The 13,890-nt window shown below is 45.5% G+C and overlaps 1 protein-coding gene across 1 annotated transcript in view; it reads right to left on the bottom strand.

Moving 5' to 3' along the window:
• Positions 1–13,890, bottom strand: part of LOC135902274 (uncharacterized) — a 245,990-nt gene that overhangs the window by 152,651 nt on the left and 79,449 nt on the right. The window contains exon 6 of the mRNA XM_065432256.2: positions 2,702–2,870. Within this exon, the coding sequence (XP_065288328.1) occupies positions 2,702–2,870 (169 nt within the window). The remainder of the gene's footprint in view (positions 1–2,701; positions 2,871–13,890) is intronic.

The raw sequence follows: 13,890 nt of genomic DNA, 5'->3' as shown, positions 1-13,890 counted from the left end.
CGTGTGGTGTCCCTTCACATTTCTTGGGCCCTCTTCAGTGACCCTGTTTCCGCCATGAACCCATACCAACTTGCACAATTTTTTTTCTGGAAAAGATCACCACGAAGGTGAAATACAAATTGAGGCTACTGGCGTGCTAGGGGGCGCGTCCAGATTATACTTCACTTCAGCAAACCGCTGCGATGGGGCAGAACAGGTGTCCGGTGGTCCTGACAGCAGGCAGCGCGACTAAGTGTCCTCGCCTTAGTGTTCCTGCTCTTTCTTCTATGTGACAGTGAAGTCATACACCTGCAATCGGCGTATCAGCAGCCATGGCGTCCCGACCAGTTCTTAAGCGATGGTAACTAACAAAAGGCATGATGATCAGTCACGTTGGCGAAATTACAGTCGTACAGATACGGGCGAACTTAATATGTGTGTCTGTCTGTCTGTCTGTCTGTCTGTCTGTCTGTCTGTCTGTCTGTCTGTCTGTCTGTCTGTCTGTCTGTCTGTCTGTCTGTCTGTCTGTCTGTCTGTCTGTCTGTCTGTCTGTCTGTCTGTCTGTCTGTCTGTCTGTCTGTCTGTCTGTCTGTCTGTCTGTCTGTCTGTCTGTCTGTCTGTCTGTCTGTCTGTCTGTCTGTCTGTCTGTCTGTCTGTCTGTCTGTCTGTCTGTCTGTCTGTCTGTCTGTCTGTCTGTCTGTCTGTCTGTCTGTCTGTCTGTCTGTCTGTCTGTCTGTCTGTCTGTCTGTCTGTCTGTCTGTCTGTCTGTCTGTCTGTCTGTCTGTCTGTCTGTCTGTCTGTCTGTCTGTCTGTCTGTCTGTCTGTCTGTCTGTCTGTCTGTCTGTCTGTCTGTCTGTCTGTCTGTCTGTCTGTCTGTCTGTCTGTCTGTCTGTCTGTCTGTCTGTCTGTCTGTCTGTCTGTCTGTCTGTCTGTCTGTCTGTCTGTCTGTCTGTCTGTCTGTCTGTCTGTCTGTCTGTCTGTCTGTCTGTCTGTCTGTCTGTCTGTCTGTCTGTCTGTCTGTCTGTCTGTCTGTCTGTCTGTCTGTCTGTCTGTCTGTCTGTCTGTCTGTCTGTCTGTCTGTCTGTCTGTCTGTCTGTCTGTCTGTCTGTCTGTCTGTCTGTCTGTCTGTCTGTCTGTCTGTCTGTCTGTCTGTCTGTCTGTCTGTCTGTCTGTCTGTCTGTCTGTCTGTCTGTCTGTCTGTCTGTCTGTCTGTCTGTCTGTCTGTCTGTCTGTCTGTCTGTCTGTCCGTCCGTCCGTCCGTCCGTCCGTCCGTCCGTCCGTCCGTCCGTCCGTCCGTCCGTCCGTCCGTCCGTCCGTCCGTCCGTCCGTCCGTCCGTCCGTCCGTCCGTCCGTCCGTCCGTCCGTCCGTCCGTCCGTCCGTCCGTCCGTCCGTCCGTCCGTCCGTCCGTCCGTCCGTCCGTCCGTCTGTCTGTCTGTCTGTCTGTCTGTCTGTCTGTCTGTCTGTCTGTCTGTCTGTCTGTCTGTCTGTCTGTCTGTCTGTCTGTCTGTCTGTCTGTCTGTCTGTCAGTCTGTCTGTGTAGCTATGCATCGATCCATCTATGTCTAGATCTAATCGTTTTCCTTTCACGACAACTTGATTCCGTGGGTCACAGCCCGATGCTTACCCATGTTCCACTAGGTCCGTTCTGCTCTTCAAAGAATATTCTTTTGACGCCAACTAGGGTCACTTGGTATATGCTGTTCGGTATGTGCCGCTCTTCAATAAAACTATTCGATGACAATGTGAATTACTGGTTATATGTATCGCTCCTCACTGACAAAAAACAATTGCAGAAAATTTCGCTCCTGGTGAGCGGAATTAAACCCGTGTCAGGTATGTTCAAATAACTTTGTACAAATATGCACTGATGCCACGCACGCCACGTGTTCAGAGTTAGAAGCGCGAGAGTGGTGCCCGGCTGCCTCGTACACAGCCTGTCTCCGAGGTGGCAATAGGGTACCTTTCACTACATCGCTTCAATGCTAATCGCATTAGCGTTAACATTCTCCATGCAATGTGTTGTGCTGGAAATTTTATTGCTTTGTATATTCTATTTTATTCCAATACCTTTCATTATGGACATGCTTCCCAAATTTAAAGTATCTTTTAGAGTTTCTGTTGATTGCTGTACTGATGTAATGTGTGTCACATGTAATTCATTTACGTTCTTTAAAGCACACGCGTCTCTGATGCATCGGCCTTGAAAGTACAATACATAAATGAAAGGAAACTTGTTACACGTTGTGTACACCCGTGAGCAAAAGGATGGATTGCGCGACAAAGCTGATTTTCATCTCTGCCTGTGAATGCAATTCGAAATTAAAAACTGCACTTCAAACTTGCCACTGCGAAATTTCCAGAACATTCGTCAATTTCAGTTTATGAATATTAATGACGAAGAAATTCAGTTTTTCGATGACCCTGTGGTCCGTATACTTTCTCTCACGGATGTACAAGTATGAATGGACCCTGGGCGTTCTTGGGGCACTGATCACATTGCAATAGTGCTCCGAGAACCATAGCACTCAGAAATAGTGCTCCAAAAAGCAAACCCAAAGGCTCGCTTCCAATGTGTCAACAGTGATTACGCGAGCGGGAGGACACATGGCAAGATTTATTGAAATTCGGTAAACTTTGCAAGGTCACTCAATGTGCAATAATGAGTTAATGAATGCCAGTAGCAGGTTTGTCCATGTTGTGCTACCGAAATTAAAGACTTACCTTGTACTTGGCAATAGACGCCAGCACCGTTGCCAAGTCGACGGGGGCCAGTAGGACGACCTGCACCTGCTGCGTCAACATCGTGAAGAGGAGCCATATGGGACCCGCGTGCATCAGCGGCAGGTAGCCGAGAAACACGTCGCCCACATGCAGTCCGTCGTTCTTGTAGCTGCGTGAACAGGGCCTAGTTCACATCGTGAATGATGAGACTATTTGGCATGGCCGGTGATACGCTTGAAAAGGCTCCTGATTGCCTCTTACATTTCGAACACATTTTGAGTAGCATGCATTGTATACAGAATACTTCGGCGATCACCTTTGCTGAACGTGGCCGCGCTACGCACCACGAGGAATACAAAAATTTTAAAAACAAGAAATCCCGTGCTCTTCTATGGACTTCTCCGGGTCCTTCGCACGTCGAGACTCAGGCAGGGTACTCATTTTGACGTCATCCGAGTTTACCCTGACGACGTCAAACTCAGTACTCTGCGTGAGTCACGACGTGCGAAGGAACCGGAGATGTCCAAAGAAGAGCACAGGACAGTTTACCCTCATGACGTCAAACACAGAATCGATTAGTCACAGCGAGTGACTAAAGCCGCCAATGTCACAATAACCGGATGTCTTTTATGAGAAGGGAAGGGGCACCGATCACCGTGCGCCATTGATCTTTCCGTTCAGTCGACTCAGCTTAAAAAAAATTACATTCTTGGCTTTTCCGGGCCAATCCCAAGATCTCATTTTGTGGTAGTGTGGTACTCTGGAATAATTTTTATCACTGGGCCTTCATGCACGGGCACAAAAGCCGCGGTACACTCATTCATTCCGGCCCCATCTGAATCCGCGACCGCCATGGCTTAGATCGAACACGTGATCTCGTCCTTGTGAGCGAAGCGCCACAGCTAGCGCAACGAGTGTGTCGACTCAATGCGTTTCGAACAATGCAAGGAGTCGTTGCAGGCTGCAGAGAAGCGGTGCTGCACAGCCGCGTCAAGTTTGGTGGCATCGGCAGGTTGGCAGACACCCGCACAAGGCTTCGCTTCATTTCATCCTTCAATGACAAATAACGACTTCTCGGAAATTCAAGTTCACCCTACGAGGCTCAATTCCTTTCGCGAGACTTCACCTCACCTTTCAGCGGTTACCAGCGACCTAGTCAGGATCCTATTATTCAGGTGTAAAGACATGGCTGATCGGGTGTCTCAGCAAGTTAGCTTACTGCAAAACATGCCGAAATCTTTTGTTCTAATTCCTTGCTGGCAGCAGGTCATCCTAAATGTCTTTTTTTGCTTTATTTACGAACGCATATCTGTAGGAACAACCGCGGAAGAGCGCTCTTATTTGCCCTACCTTCACGTCGCAATTTAATGCGGATTTTCATTGACACCATTTTGTGTCAATGTGGTGGTTCTCATCAATAACGCAGGCTATTTGGAATGACTCATCCTACACTCTAGCGTACTTACTAGAGCCCGGAGCTTAGGCAAATGCCTATTGTGTTCCATGCTTCATAATCAACCATTTTCATATTATGAGCATGAATTTAGTGTTAGGAAAGCGGTTAGTACTCTATTTATGGTGCCTATATATACCTGTGTCTGGCATTAGGGTTTAGTAATGTCTCCGTCTAATTATCACGTTGTAGAGACGTTGAAACTAAGTAACAACAACTGCGAATCCTGAAACTAACTCTATATTGGGCGAACTGGTGTCCAGAAGACAAACTCAAATCACAAGGGCAGCGGCGAGCACAGGCGGTGATTGTCAAAAACCTGATCTGTGGGTTTAAGCCGTTTAACAGCGTCGGCTTTCACACATTTTACTCTGCGCAGGTTCAAGCCTAATCGCTGGCATCCGAGTGCATTCCAGAATGCGCTGCACAGTTCTTGTTGTGCATACAGTCTGTTAACACAAGGTTCGGCGAGAACATACACAGCCGATAAAGTCAACGACAACATTCGAATATGTTCCAGTCATGCAGGCGCTTCTTGTGCTGAGCGATAACACTAAGTTGTTAGCGGATGAAATATAGTCCCCGAGAAAAGGATAAATAAGTACAGGTGTCATTATGAGTTGCCTTTTAGGGCTTATTAATGCCTATTTTCAACGTCAGCCTGTACAAAACCGTCTTTAGCCAACAGTTTCGCTTTCAGCTGCAGTTGAAGATTCCCAATGCTTTCTGGCAACATCAATTGTTCTGAACTTTATCAGGTTCAACCAAACCCAGGAAGGCGAGTGTTAGTTTCAGTTTTAAGGAACATGCGTTCACCAAGCGGCTCCCGGATATCCTACCTAATTTTTTTCATTCCTTTTTCTTTTGTGAAATTTAGATCGGTTGAAGCGCAGGAAGCGGTTGTCTTCGTGCGTCCGTCGAGCTTACCTCCGCTCAGCCTTGCCACTCGCTCAGCCATATCACACGTCGGATCGCGCTTGGTCATCTGCTTTTGTGGCCGCCCCAAGTATGAGGATAGGAAAGACAAGACAGACAAGCTTCATCAGGCGTGCTACGAAAGGACGACGCAGGAAACCAGGTTAGCCAAGCATTAGACGAAGATGGCTAAATCTGAGCATCACATGTGCAGCGCCACTCTGTGGTGTTCTAACACTGGGAATTCCAGTTCTGCGAAGTTCTTCGAATTTCCTAACGACAGCTAGTAAGCAAGGTAAGCACAAAAATGTCACTTTATTTTCTGAGCATGTATTCATTCATAACAAACTAGTTCTGTGCAAGCCTGAGTGAACTGACGTAGGAGCAGTGTCGCTCTACCGATTCGTTCGAGGTCACGGGAATGAATCCCGGCCACGGCGGCCGCATTTCGATGGGGGCGAAATGCGAAAACACCCATGTACTTAGATTTAGATGCACGATAAAGAACCCTAGATGGTCGAAATTTCCGGAGTCCAGTATGGCGTGCCTCATAATCAGAAAGTGGTTTTGGCACGTAAAACCTCATAGTATTTTTTTTACCGATTCGTTATGACGGTAGCCCATCTGCTGTCGGTGGAATACTTGTACTGAAGTGCTTGAGGGCCGTGTTTGTTGTGCTATACATTTATGCACTCTTTACTTTGTCGACACATACATCCAGGGCTGAAGAAAAAAGGACACAGCCATAATATTTTATCAAATTTCAAGATCAATTGCGGCAAAAAGATTCACGCGGGTGATTTCTCGTTGCGTTTTCATGCACGATTACTAAGATATCGTATTATAGAAGGTTGAAGCTCCCTATTTTATCTGAATTTTGTAGCGTAGATGGTACCATACGGTAAATTACCTTGCTTTGAGCTCAGCTTCGGTGTGCCTAGGAATATTTCTAATTCTAGGAGCGCCAGAGGAGATATGCTGGTAGAATTCGCAGAAAGGAAAGATCTTCGAATAATGAACACCTTTTTCAGGAAGCGTAGCAACAGAAAGTTGACCTGGAAAAGCCCTAATATCGAAACCAGAAATGAAATTGATTTCATACTATCTGCCGACCGCAACATATTGCAGGATCGAATAGTGATAGGTAGGGTAAAGTGGAGAAATCATAGGTTAGTGAGGGCTAGGATTCACCTTAATTTCAAGAGAGAAAGAGTGAAATTGGTCATGAAGAAACAGGTCAACCTAGAGGCAGTGAGGGTGAAAGGAGACAAATTCAGGCTAGCATTTGCAAAAAAATATGCAGCCTTAGAACACAGAGATGATGATGACATACAGGTAATGAGTGAAAGTGTAACTAGGCTGGCTTCAGAGCATATTAGAGGTTGGATTGCACAACATTTTGACGAGACACACAGAAGAGACACACACCACAGAGCGCTACTTGCAACTATCATTTTATTCCCTTGTCAGTGGAATAAATACAGGAAGATACTCAGGGGGGAGGGGGGTAGCGACAAAAAAAACGAACAAAAAAGAACAAAAAACAAAAATAGTTTTGACAAACATTGCCATCTACCAATGCCAAGCCGGCTTTGTCATGTGATCGTTTTTGCTGCACTCGACATCACAAAAAAACCCAGGATACGAAATTTCCGTGGGAGGCAAGGCACCAAGGCAACCAGTAGGCGAGCTCTTCCAAGTAACAAAGCACCTAATAAAGAAACAACAAAGAATTAAAGTGTCCAAATTACGAGATAAGATAGAATGCACGGAACTGTCAAAACTGATCAGCAAGGCGAAAATAGGTGATATACGAAACTATGATGTGATAAATGCGGAAGAAGCCGTAAAAAACGGACGCAGCCTGAAATCATTGAGAAGGAAACTTGGCAGTGGACAAACCAAGATGTATGCACTCAAAGATAAGGAGGGTAATATCACCACCAATATCGAAGGTATAGTAAATGTAGCGGAAGAATTCTATATTGACCTGTACATTACCCAGAGATGTCAGGGTACCTCCACTACAAATAGTAATGAACTAGATACAGAAACCCCTCCTACAACAAGCGATGAGGTTTGAAGCGCCTTACAAGACATGAAACGAGAAATAGTGGCAAGATAAGATGGAATAACAGTCGATTTAATCAAAGATGGAGGAGTCATGATGTCTAAAAAACTGGCAGCTGTTTATACGAGGTATCCATCGACTGCAAGGGTCCCAGTACACTGGAAGAATGCAAGCATTATACTAATCCACAACAATGGAGACGTTAAAGAATTGAAAAATTATAGGCCTATTAGTTTACTCCCAGTATTATATAAAATATTCACCAATATAATCTCCAAAAGAATAAAGGCAACTATGGACTTTAGTCAACCAAGGGAATAGGCTGGCTTCAGAAAGGGAGGCTCTACAATGGAACACATCCATCTCATGAATCGGGTAATCGAGGAATTCGCACATTGCAATATTCCTCTCTATATGACTTTCATAGATTACGAAAAGCATTTGATTCAGTAGAGGTACCAGTAGTCATATAAGCATTACACAATCAAGGAGTACCGACAGCTTACGTAAATACCTTGGAAATTACCTACGGAAATTCCACACCTACCTTAATTCTACACAAGAAAAGTAGGAAGAAGCCTATAAAGAAAGGAGTCAGACAAGGAGAAACAATCTTTCCAATGCTATGCACTGCATGTTTGTAAAAAATATTCAAGCTGTGAAACTTGGAAAGCTTAGGAGTAAAGGCCGACGGCGAATATATCAGCAACCTTCGGTTTGCCGATGTCATAGTTCTATTCAGCAAGACTGCAGACGAGTTACAACATATTGACACGTGTACTTATCTTTATCGGGCGACCATGTTTCGCCGCTTAACAACTGTAATCGCATAGCGAGGGACGCACCTGCATGTATCCGACGTTTCTGGAAAGTTATCGATGCTTCTACCCGGCTGTCTGTTGTCGCCGAACCTTGTGTTATCTGATTTCATCGCGTAACGCGAATGGTACAGAACTTTGTGGAAGGCACGCGGGTCTGAACGATTAGTCTGGAACATTCGACGACTGCTCTATAAAAGCCGACGCACTTGACCTGCTGATCAGATTTACGACGATCGCCGACTGTGTTCGCCACTCTCGTTGTGCTTTAAGTATAGCCTGTTTTGTGGGCACAGGTTCGCCCAATAAAAGCTAGTTTTTGCCTTTCACAGTATTGCTGCTGTGTTCTTTGACGTTACGACCACGTGACAATATGATTGAGGGCCTTAACAGAGAGAGTGTAAGATTGGGGTTGAAAATTAATATGCAGGAGATAAAAATAATGATGAATAGCCGGGCAAGGGAACAAGAGCTCAGGATCGCCAGTCAGCCTCTAGAGTATGTGAAGGAGTACGTTTATCTAGGTCAACTAATCACAGGGAACCTTGATCATGAGAATGAAATTCATAGAAGAATAAAAATGGGCCGGATCGGAAACGGCAAGCATTGTCAGCTCCTGACTAGAAGCTTAGCATTATCATTGAAAAGGAAAGTGTACAATCTGTGCATTTTACTGGCGCTGACATATAGGGCAGCGACTTTAAGATTGACAAAGAAGCCTGAGAACAAATAAAGGACCGTGCAAGGAGCGATGGAGCGAATAATGCTAGGCATAGCTTTAGGAGACAGAAATAGAGCGATTTAGATCAAAGAGCAAATGGATATCGGATATCCATTGGACATTAGGAGAAAGAAATGTAGCTGGACAGGTCACGTACTGGGCAGGATTGATAACCGTTTGACCATTAGGGTTACAGAAGGGGTATCAAGAGAAGGGAAACGCAGTCTAGGATGGCAGAAGACTACCTGAAGCGATGAAATTAGAATTCGTGGGCGCTGGTTGGAATCTTCGGCGCAAGACAGGGGTAATTGGTGATCGCAGAGAGAGGCCTTCGTCCTGAAGTGGACATAAAATAGTATGACGTTGATAATAATAATAATAATAATAATAATAATAATAATAATAATAATAATAATAATAATAATAATAATAATAATAATAATAATAATAATAATAATAATAATAATAATAATAATAATAATAATAATGACGATGATGATGATGATGATGATGATGATCTACTTCCTCTTTATGCAAATTGATCTAGCCAGCTTAAAATTTTGTGGGCCCTTTCTTCTAATACCGTTAATGAAATACGTGTAATATTGTACTCTACCTTCTTTGTGTAAACCACAATATGTCTCGCCGTCATAAGATGCGTGATAGACAAGTTTCGGGTGCCCAGCCTGTGATGGCTAATTTTCGCATTGCTTTGGACGTTATGGAATCTATGAGCGCTCATTATGTACAAATTTCAGTTGTGAATGAACAGATGGACACTTTCGCACTGCGTGTAGGCGTCTTTTTGCACTATGGAATGTGTGAAATAAAAGGAAAACGTTCAACATTTAATTGTGTTGCGTTTTGGATGACGGAAAATCGGCCAGCTTGAGTTGATCCACCTCACAACACATTGACAAAATAAACGATTGATGGTGCGAGGAAGTTATTTTCTTTATATTACAGCCCACTATATCTGTGGACTAGCTGAACTGTAGCCCTAAACATAACCACAATTTAGGAATTTCAAAGCGACTTCTTTCCCGAAGTGACTAAGTGGAAAATATTGCCTGAGAATATTGGTAGTTAACGATGGTTTGCTATATAAGTATTTTTCATAATAATTCATAATTGCAGTATCGTGTATGGGCGCTGTCCTATAGTGCGTTAAAAAATGATGAATAGGAGCTTCTGAGCTAAACGCAGCAGGAGAAAACTCTTCGTAAACACGACAAACATCGACCAATTCTGCTCCGCGATTTGGCCAATGCCGCGTGGCAACTTTGGGCAAATTCAGCACGAACACAGGCCACTTGCATGCGAAGTGGGAAAGGAGGACTTTGCGGCTAGCCTCCTCCTCCCGGCTGCGCACACTATGCATCTACCATCTGACTTCATAAGTGACGTTGTGTATGTACTCTTTTGTTTGTGATTTTTTTCCAGTTGGATATCCGGCAACCACCAGTGGTGGAAGCGGCGCTGCCCCCGCGTATCCGAATACGTCCGAGTGTCCCAAGGGATACCTAGAGAGATTCCGCACTCTGTTTCAGTCACACCGCGCCGATCCAGTCTACCTTAGTGCTCAGATGCCCGTCTAGCAGTCTACTCTGCGCTTCTCATCATCATCATTATCATCAGCCTGGTTACCCCCACTGCAGGGTAAAGGCCTCTCCCATACTTCTCCAACAACCCCGATCATGTACTAATTGTGCCCATGTCGTCCCTGCAAACTTCTTAATCTCATCCTCCCACCTAACTTTCTGCCGCCCCTTGCTACGCTTCCTTTCCCTTGGAATCCAGTCCGTTCCCTTAAAGGGAAGCTGAAGAGTCTGTCGAATTCAATAAGACGCTCACATGCGGATGCGGGAACCTTATAAACCATGTAGGTAAAATTTGGGAGGGTGGGGGGGGGGGGGGGGTTCAATTAGGAGCGACGTAATCGTCGGTTAAAATTGCGTTGTAGCTCCGCCCCCCATCGAATGCCGCGCGCTACTGCTGACGCTGGCGATGCGAGCGGAGACGGAAAACCGCGGTGTTGTGACGTCAACACTAGTGTTTCGTTCCTTCGCAGCCTCCACGACCGTGCCTGACCGTGCTTGTTTCTGCGTGCGCGCCATCGTGATCTGCTTCGATCGACCCTGCATTCCTTTGTTGGTGCGTCTGCGTGTATGTAGAGTGGTAGTCAACGTGCGCAGCATTAACTGAAGTGGTGGGCCGATCATGCCGGCTTTCTGTGCAGCCTACGGTTGCACGAACACCAGCGGCCGCGACGATGTTGTCTTCCAGTACTTCCCAAAAAACAAGAAGCTATTAACGAAGTGGGAGGCTGCGGCGAAGCGAAAGAATTTCAAGCCCTCAAGAACAACAACCACTTCCTTGACGACGATTATCACGACAATTTATCATTAAAACGTGCGTTGGGTTTGCCAGTCAAGTCGGCTCTTCTAAGATCGGAGCAACGAAAACAAAGACGGCACTAGTGCGGACTGACTGATGATAACTGGTGTTGGAAGGCCTTATGAATACACGAACTCGCCCAAACCTGGATTTCGATTTACTGCGAGCTCCTTCGTGTTAGCACGCTGAACGGAAGGTGCATGTTTATCTCCCGCCCTTGACGCAGGTTTCGTCGCAAAGCGCCGAGAATTTTCTATTTGCACGTGTGTTGTAAACAGCCTGCATGCAGCTACCACAACGCAGTGCAAATGTAGAGTTTGCATGTGTTGGAAAGCCGGCGCACGCCAGGACGCTACGCTCCCTCCTTCTCTCGCGCACAGCGAGAAACCGACCTTCTCACGTAGCCGACGGAATTCGCCGCCTTTACGACTTCGGTTACGAGTAGTGTGCGGATGACGCACAGATGAAGGTCACTACACGTACTGCATGAACCGGGAAGCTTTTCACGCGTTTAAACCGACTTTGTAGATTGCCGGCAGCTTTAGACAGCGCACAAATGCCGACGATCGCATCCCCACTTACGTTCCACGAGGAGGCAGGCAGGAACACAACACTACAGTGGTTTGACCGGAAACGAGCTCACTAGATCGGCGAAAGATCGACGAGATCACTAGATCGCTTTGCAAAAAACACACTCACCAAAGAGCATTTCCAACACGAGGAGATCCCAAGACTTCATTTTCGTTCGCGTCGAAAGCACTGCTCGCATCAGCATCGTTTGCTTCTTCGAGAAGCCGGCTCTTCGCAATCGGCTCGTACATGTGGGGAGTAATGCCGAATCCCTCAGAAAAACGCAGTCTCTTTAAATTTTCCATTACCGTCTCAGAAAAACAGCACGAAACTACCTGGCACCGCGCTTCATGTGTAGCGGCAGCGGTCGGTTACTAGCGTTGACGTCAAGAGGCGCCCGACCAATCACAGGCGGAAACGAAACGCGCGAGCTGGGCGTGTCCGCTGCTGCACTTTTCGTCGAAATAAAATATATTTGCGCTTTCTTTTGCTCAATTCGATATGATATTCGAATTCGGAGGGTTGAAAACCATTACGTACAGATGTTCACTCATTTTACCACTTCCAGTGCCTCGCTACCTATCGTAAACTGCTGTTCTCTTCCGAGACTGTTAAACATTAGTTTTCTGCAGGTTAATTTTTAGACCCACCCTCCTGCTTTCCCTCTCCAGGTCAGTCAGCATGCATTGTAATTTGTCCCTTGAGTTACTAAGCAAGGGAATATCATCAGCGAGTAGCAAGTTACTAACGCATTCTCCGTTAACTCTTATCATCAATTCCTCCCAATCCAGGTCTCTGAATACCTCCTGTTAACACGGTGTGATAACCATAGGAAAGATGGTATCTCCCTGCCTCACGCCTTTCTTTGTTGTAGTTTTGTTGCTTTCTTTATGAAGGACTACGGTGGCTGTAGAGCCGCTATCGATATCTTCCAGTATTTTTACATACGGCTTGTCTACACCCTGATACGGTAATGTCTCCATGACTGCTGAGGCATTGACACAATCAAACGCTTTCTCGTAATCAATGAAAGCTATATATAAGGGTTGGTTATATTCCGCACATTTCTCTCTCACCTGAGTTATAGTGTGACTATGGTGGATTGGTTGCCTAGCCTTTGCGGAATCCTGCCTGGTCCTTTGGTTAGAAGTCTAAGGTGTTCCTGATTGAATTTCCGATTACGTTAGTAAATACTTTGTAGGCAATGGACAGTAAGCTGATCGGTTTATAATTTTTCAAGTCTCTGGCATGCCCTTTCTTATGGATTAGGATAAGGTTATGTATGGATTAGGATTATGGATTAGGATTATGACGGTACGCTCGAGGTCATGAGGCATTGCGTATACAGCGTGGCCAGTTTCTCTAGAACAATAGGCCCACCATCCTTCAACGAATCTGCTGTTATTTGATCCTTCCCAGCTGCCTTACCCGTTTGCATAGCTCCCAAGGCTTTCTTTACTTCCGGCGTTACCTGTGGGATTTCGAATTCCTCTAGATTATTCTCTCTTCCATTATTGTCATGGGTGCCACTGGTACTGGATAGATCTCTACAGATATCCTCAGCCACTTGAACTATCTCACCCATATTAGTAATGATATTGCCGGCTTTCTCTCTTAACGCATACATCTGATTCTTGAAAATTCCTAGTTTCTTCGTCATTGCTTTTAGGCTTCCTCCGTTCCTGAGAGCATGTTCCATTCTATCCATATTATACTTCCTTATGTCAGCTGTCTTACGATTGTTCATTAACTTGGAAAGTTCTGCCAGTTCTATTCTAGCTGTAGGGTTAGAGGCTTTCATACACTGGCGTTTCTTGATCAGATCTTTCGTCTCCTGCGATAGCTTACTGGTATGCTGTCTAACGGAGTTACCACCGACTTCTATTGCACACTCCTTAATGATGCCCACAAGATTGTCGTTCATTGCTTCAACAGTAAGGTCCTCTTCCTGAGTTAAAGCCGAATACCTGTTCTGTAGCTTGATCTGTAATTCCTCTATTATCCCTCTTACCGCTAACTCATTGATCGGCTTCTTATGCGCTTCTCAGCCACGTAAAAAAAGGACGCTGTTATGTTGCGAAAACCCAGCGATTAAAATTTCATTTTTCTAAAAAATAACCTCCTTTTCCTCACACCAGAGCTTTTTATAACGCCAATGGTGGCACGCCGAACATGGCTTAGTCACGCTGACTCTTTAACTCTATATAATGCCAGAAGCGGTACAGCGGGGGCGTAGAGGTAGAG

This window comes from Dermacentor albipictus, chromosome 6 (genome assembly GCF_038994185.2).
Source record: "Dermacentor albipictus isolate Rhodes 1998 colony chromosome 6, USDA_Dalb.pri_finalv2, whole genome shotgun sequence".
In the NCBI taxonomy this organism is placed as follows: Eukaryota; Metazoa; Arthropoda; class Arachnida; order Ixodida; family Ixodidae; genus Dermacentor; species Dermacentor albipictus.
This window is presented reverse-complemented; position numbering and strand designations above follow the sequence as displayed.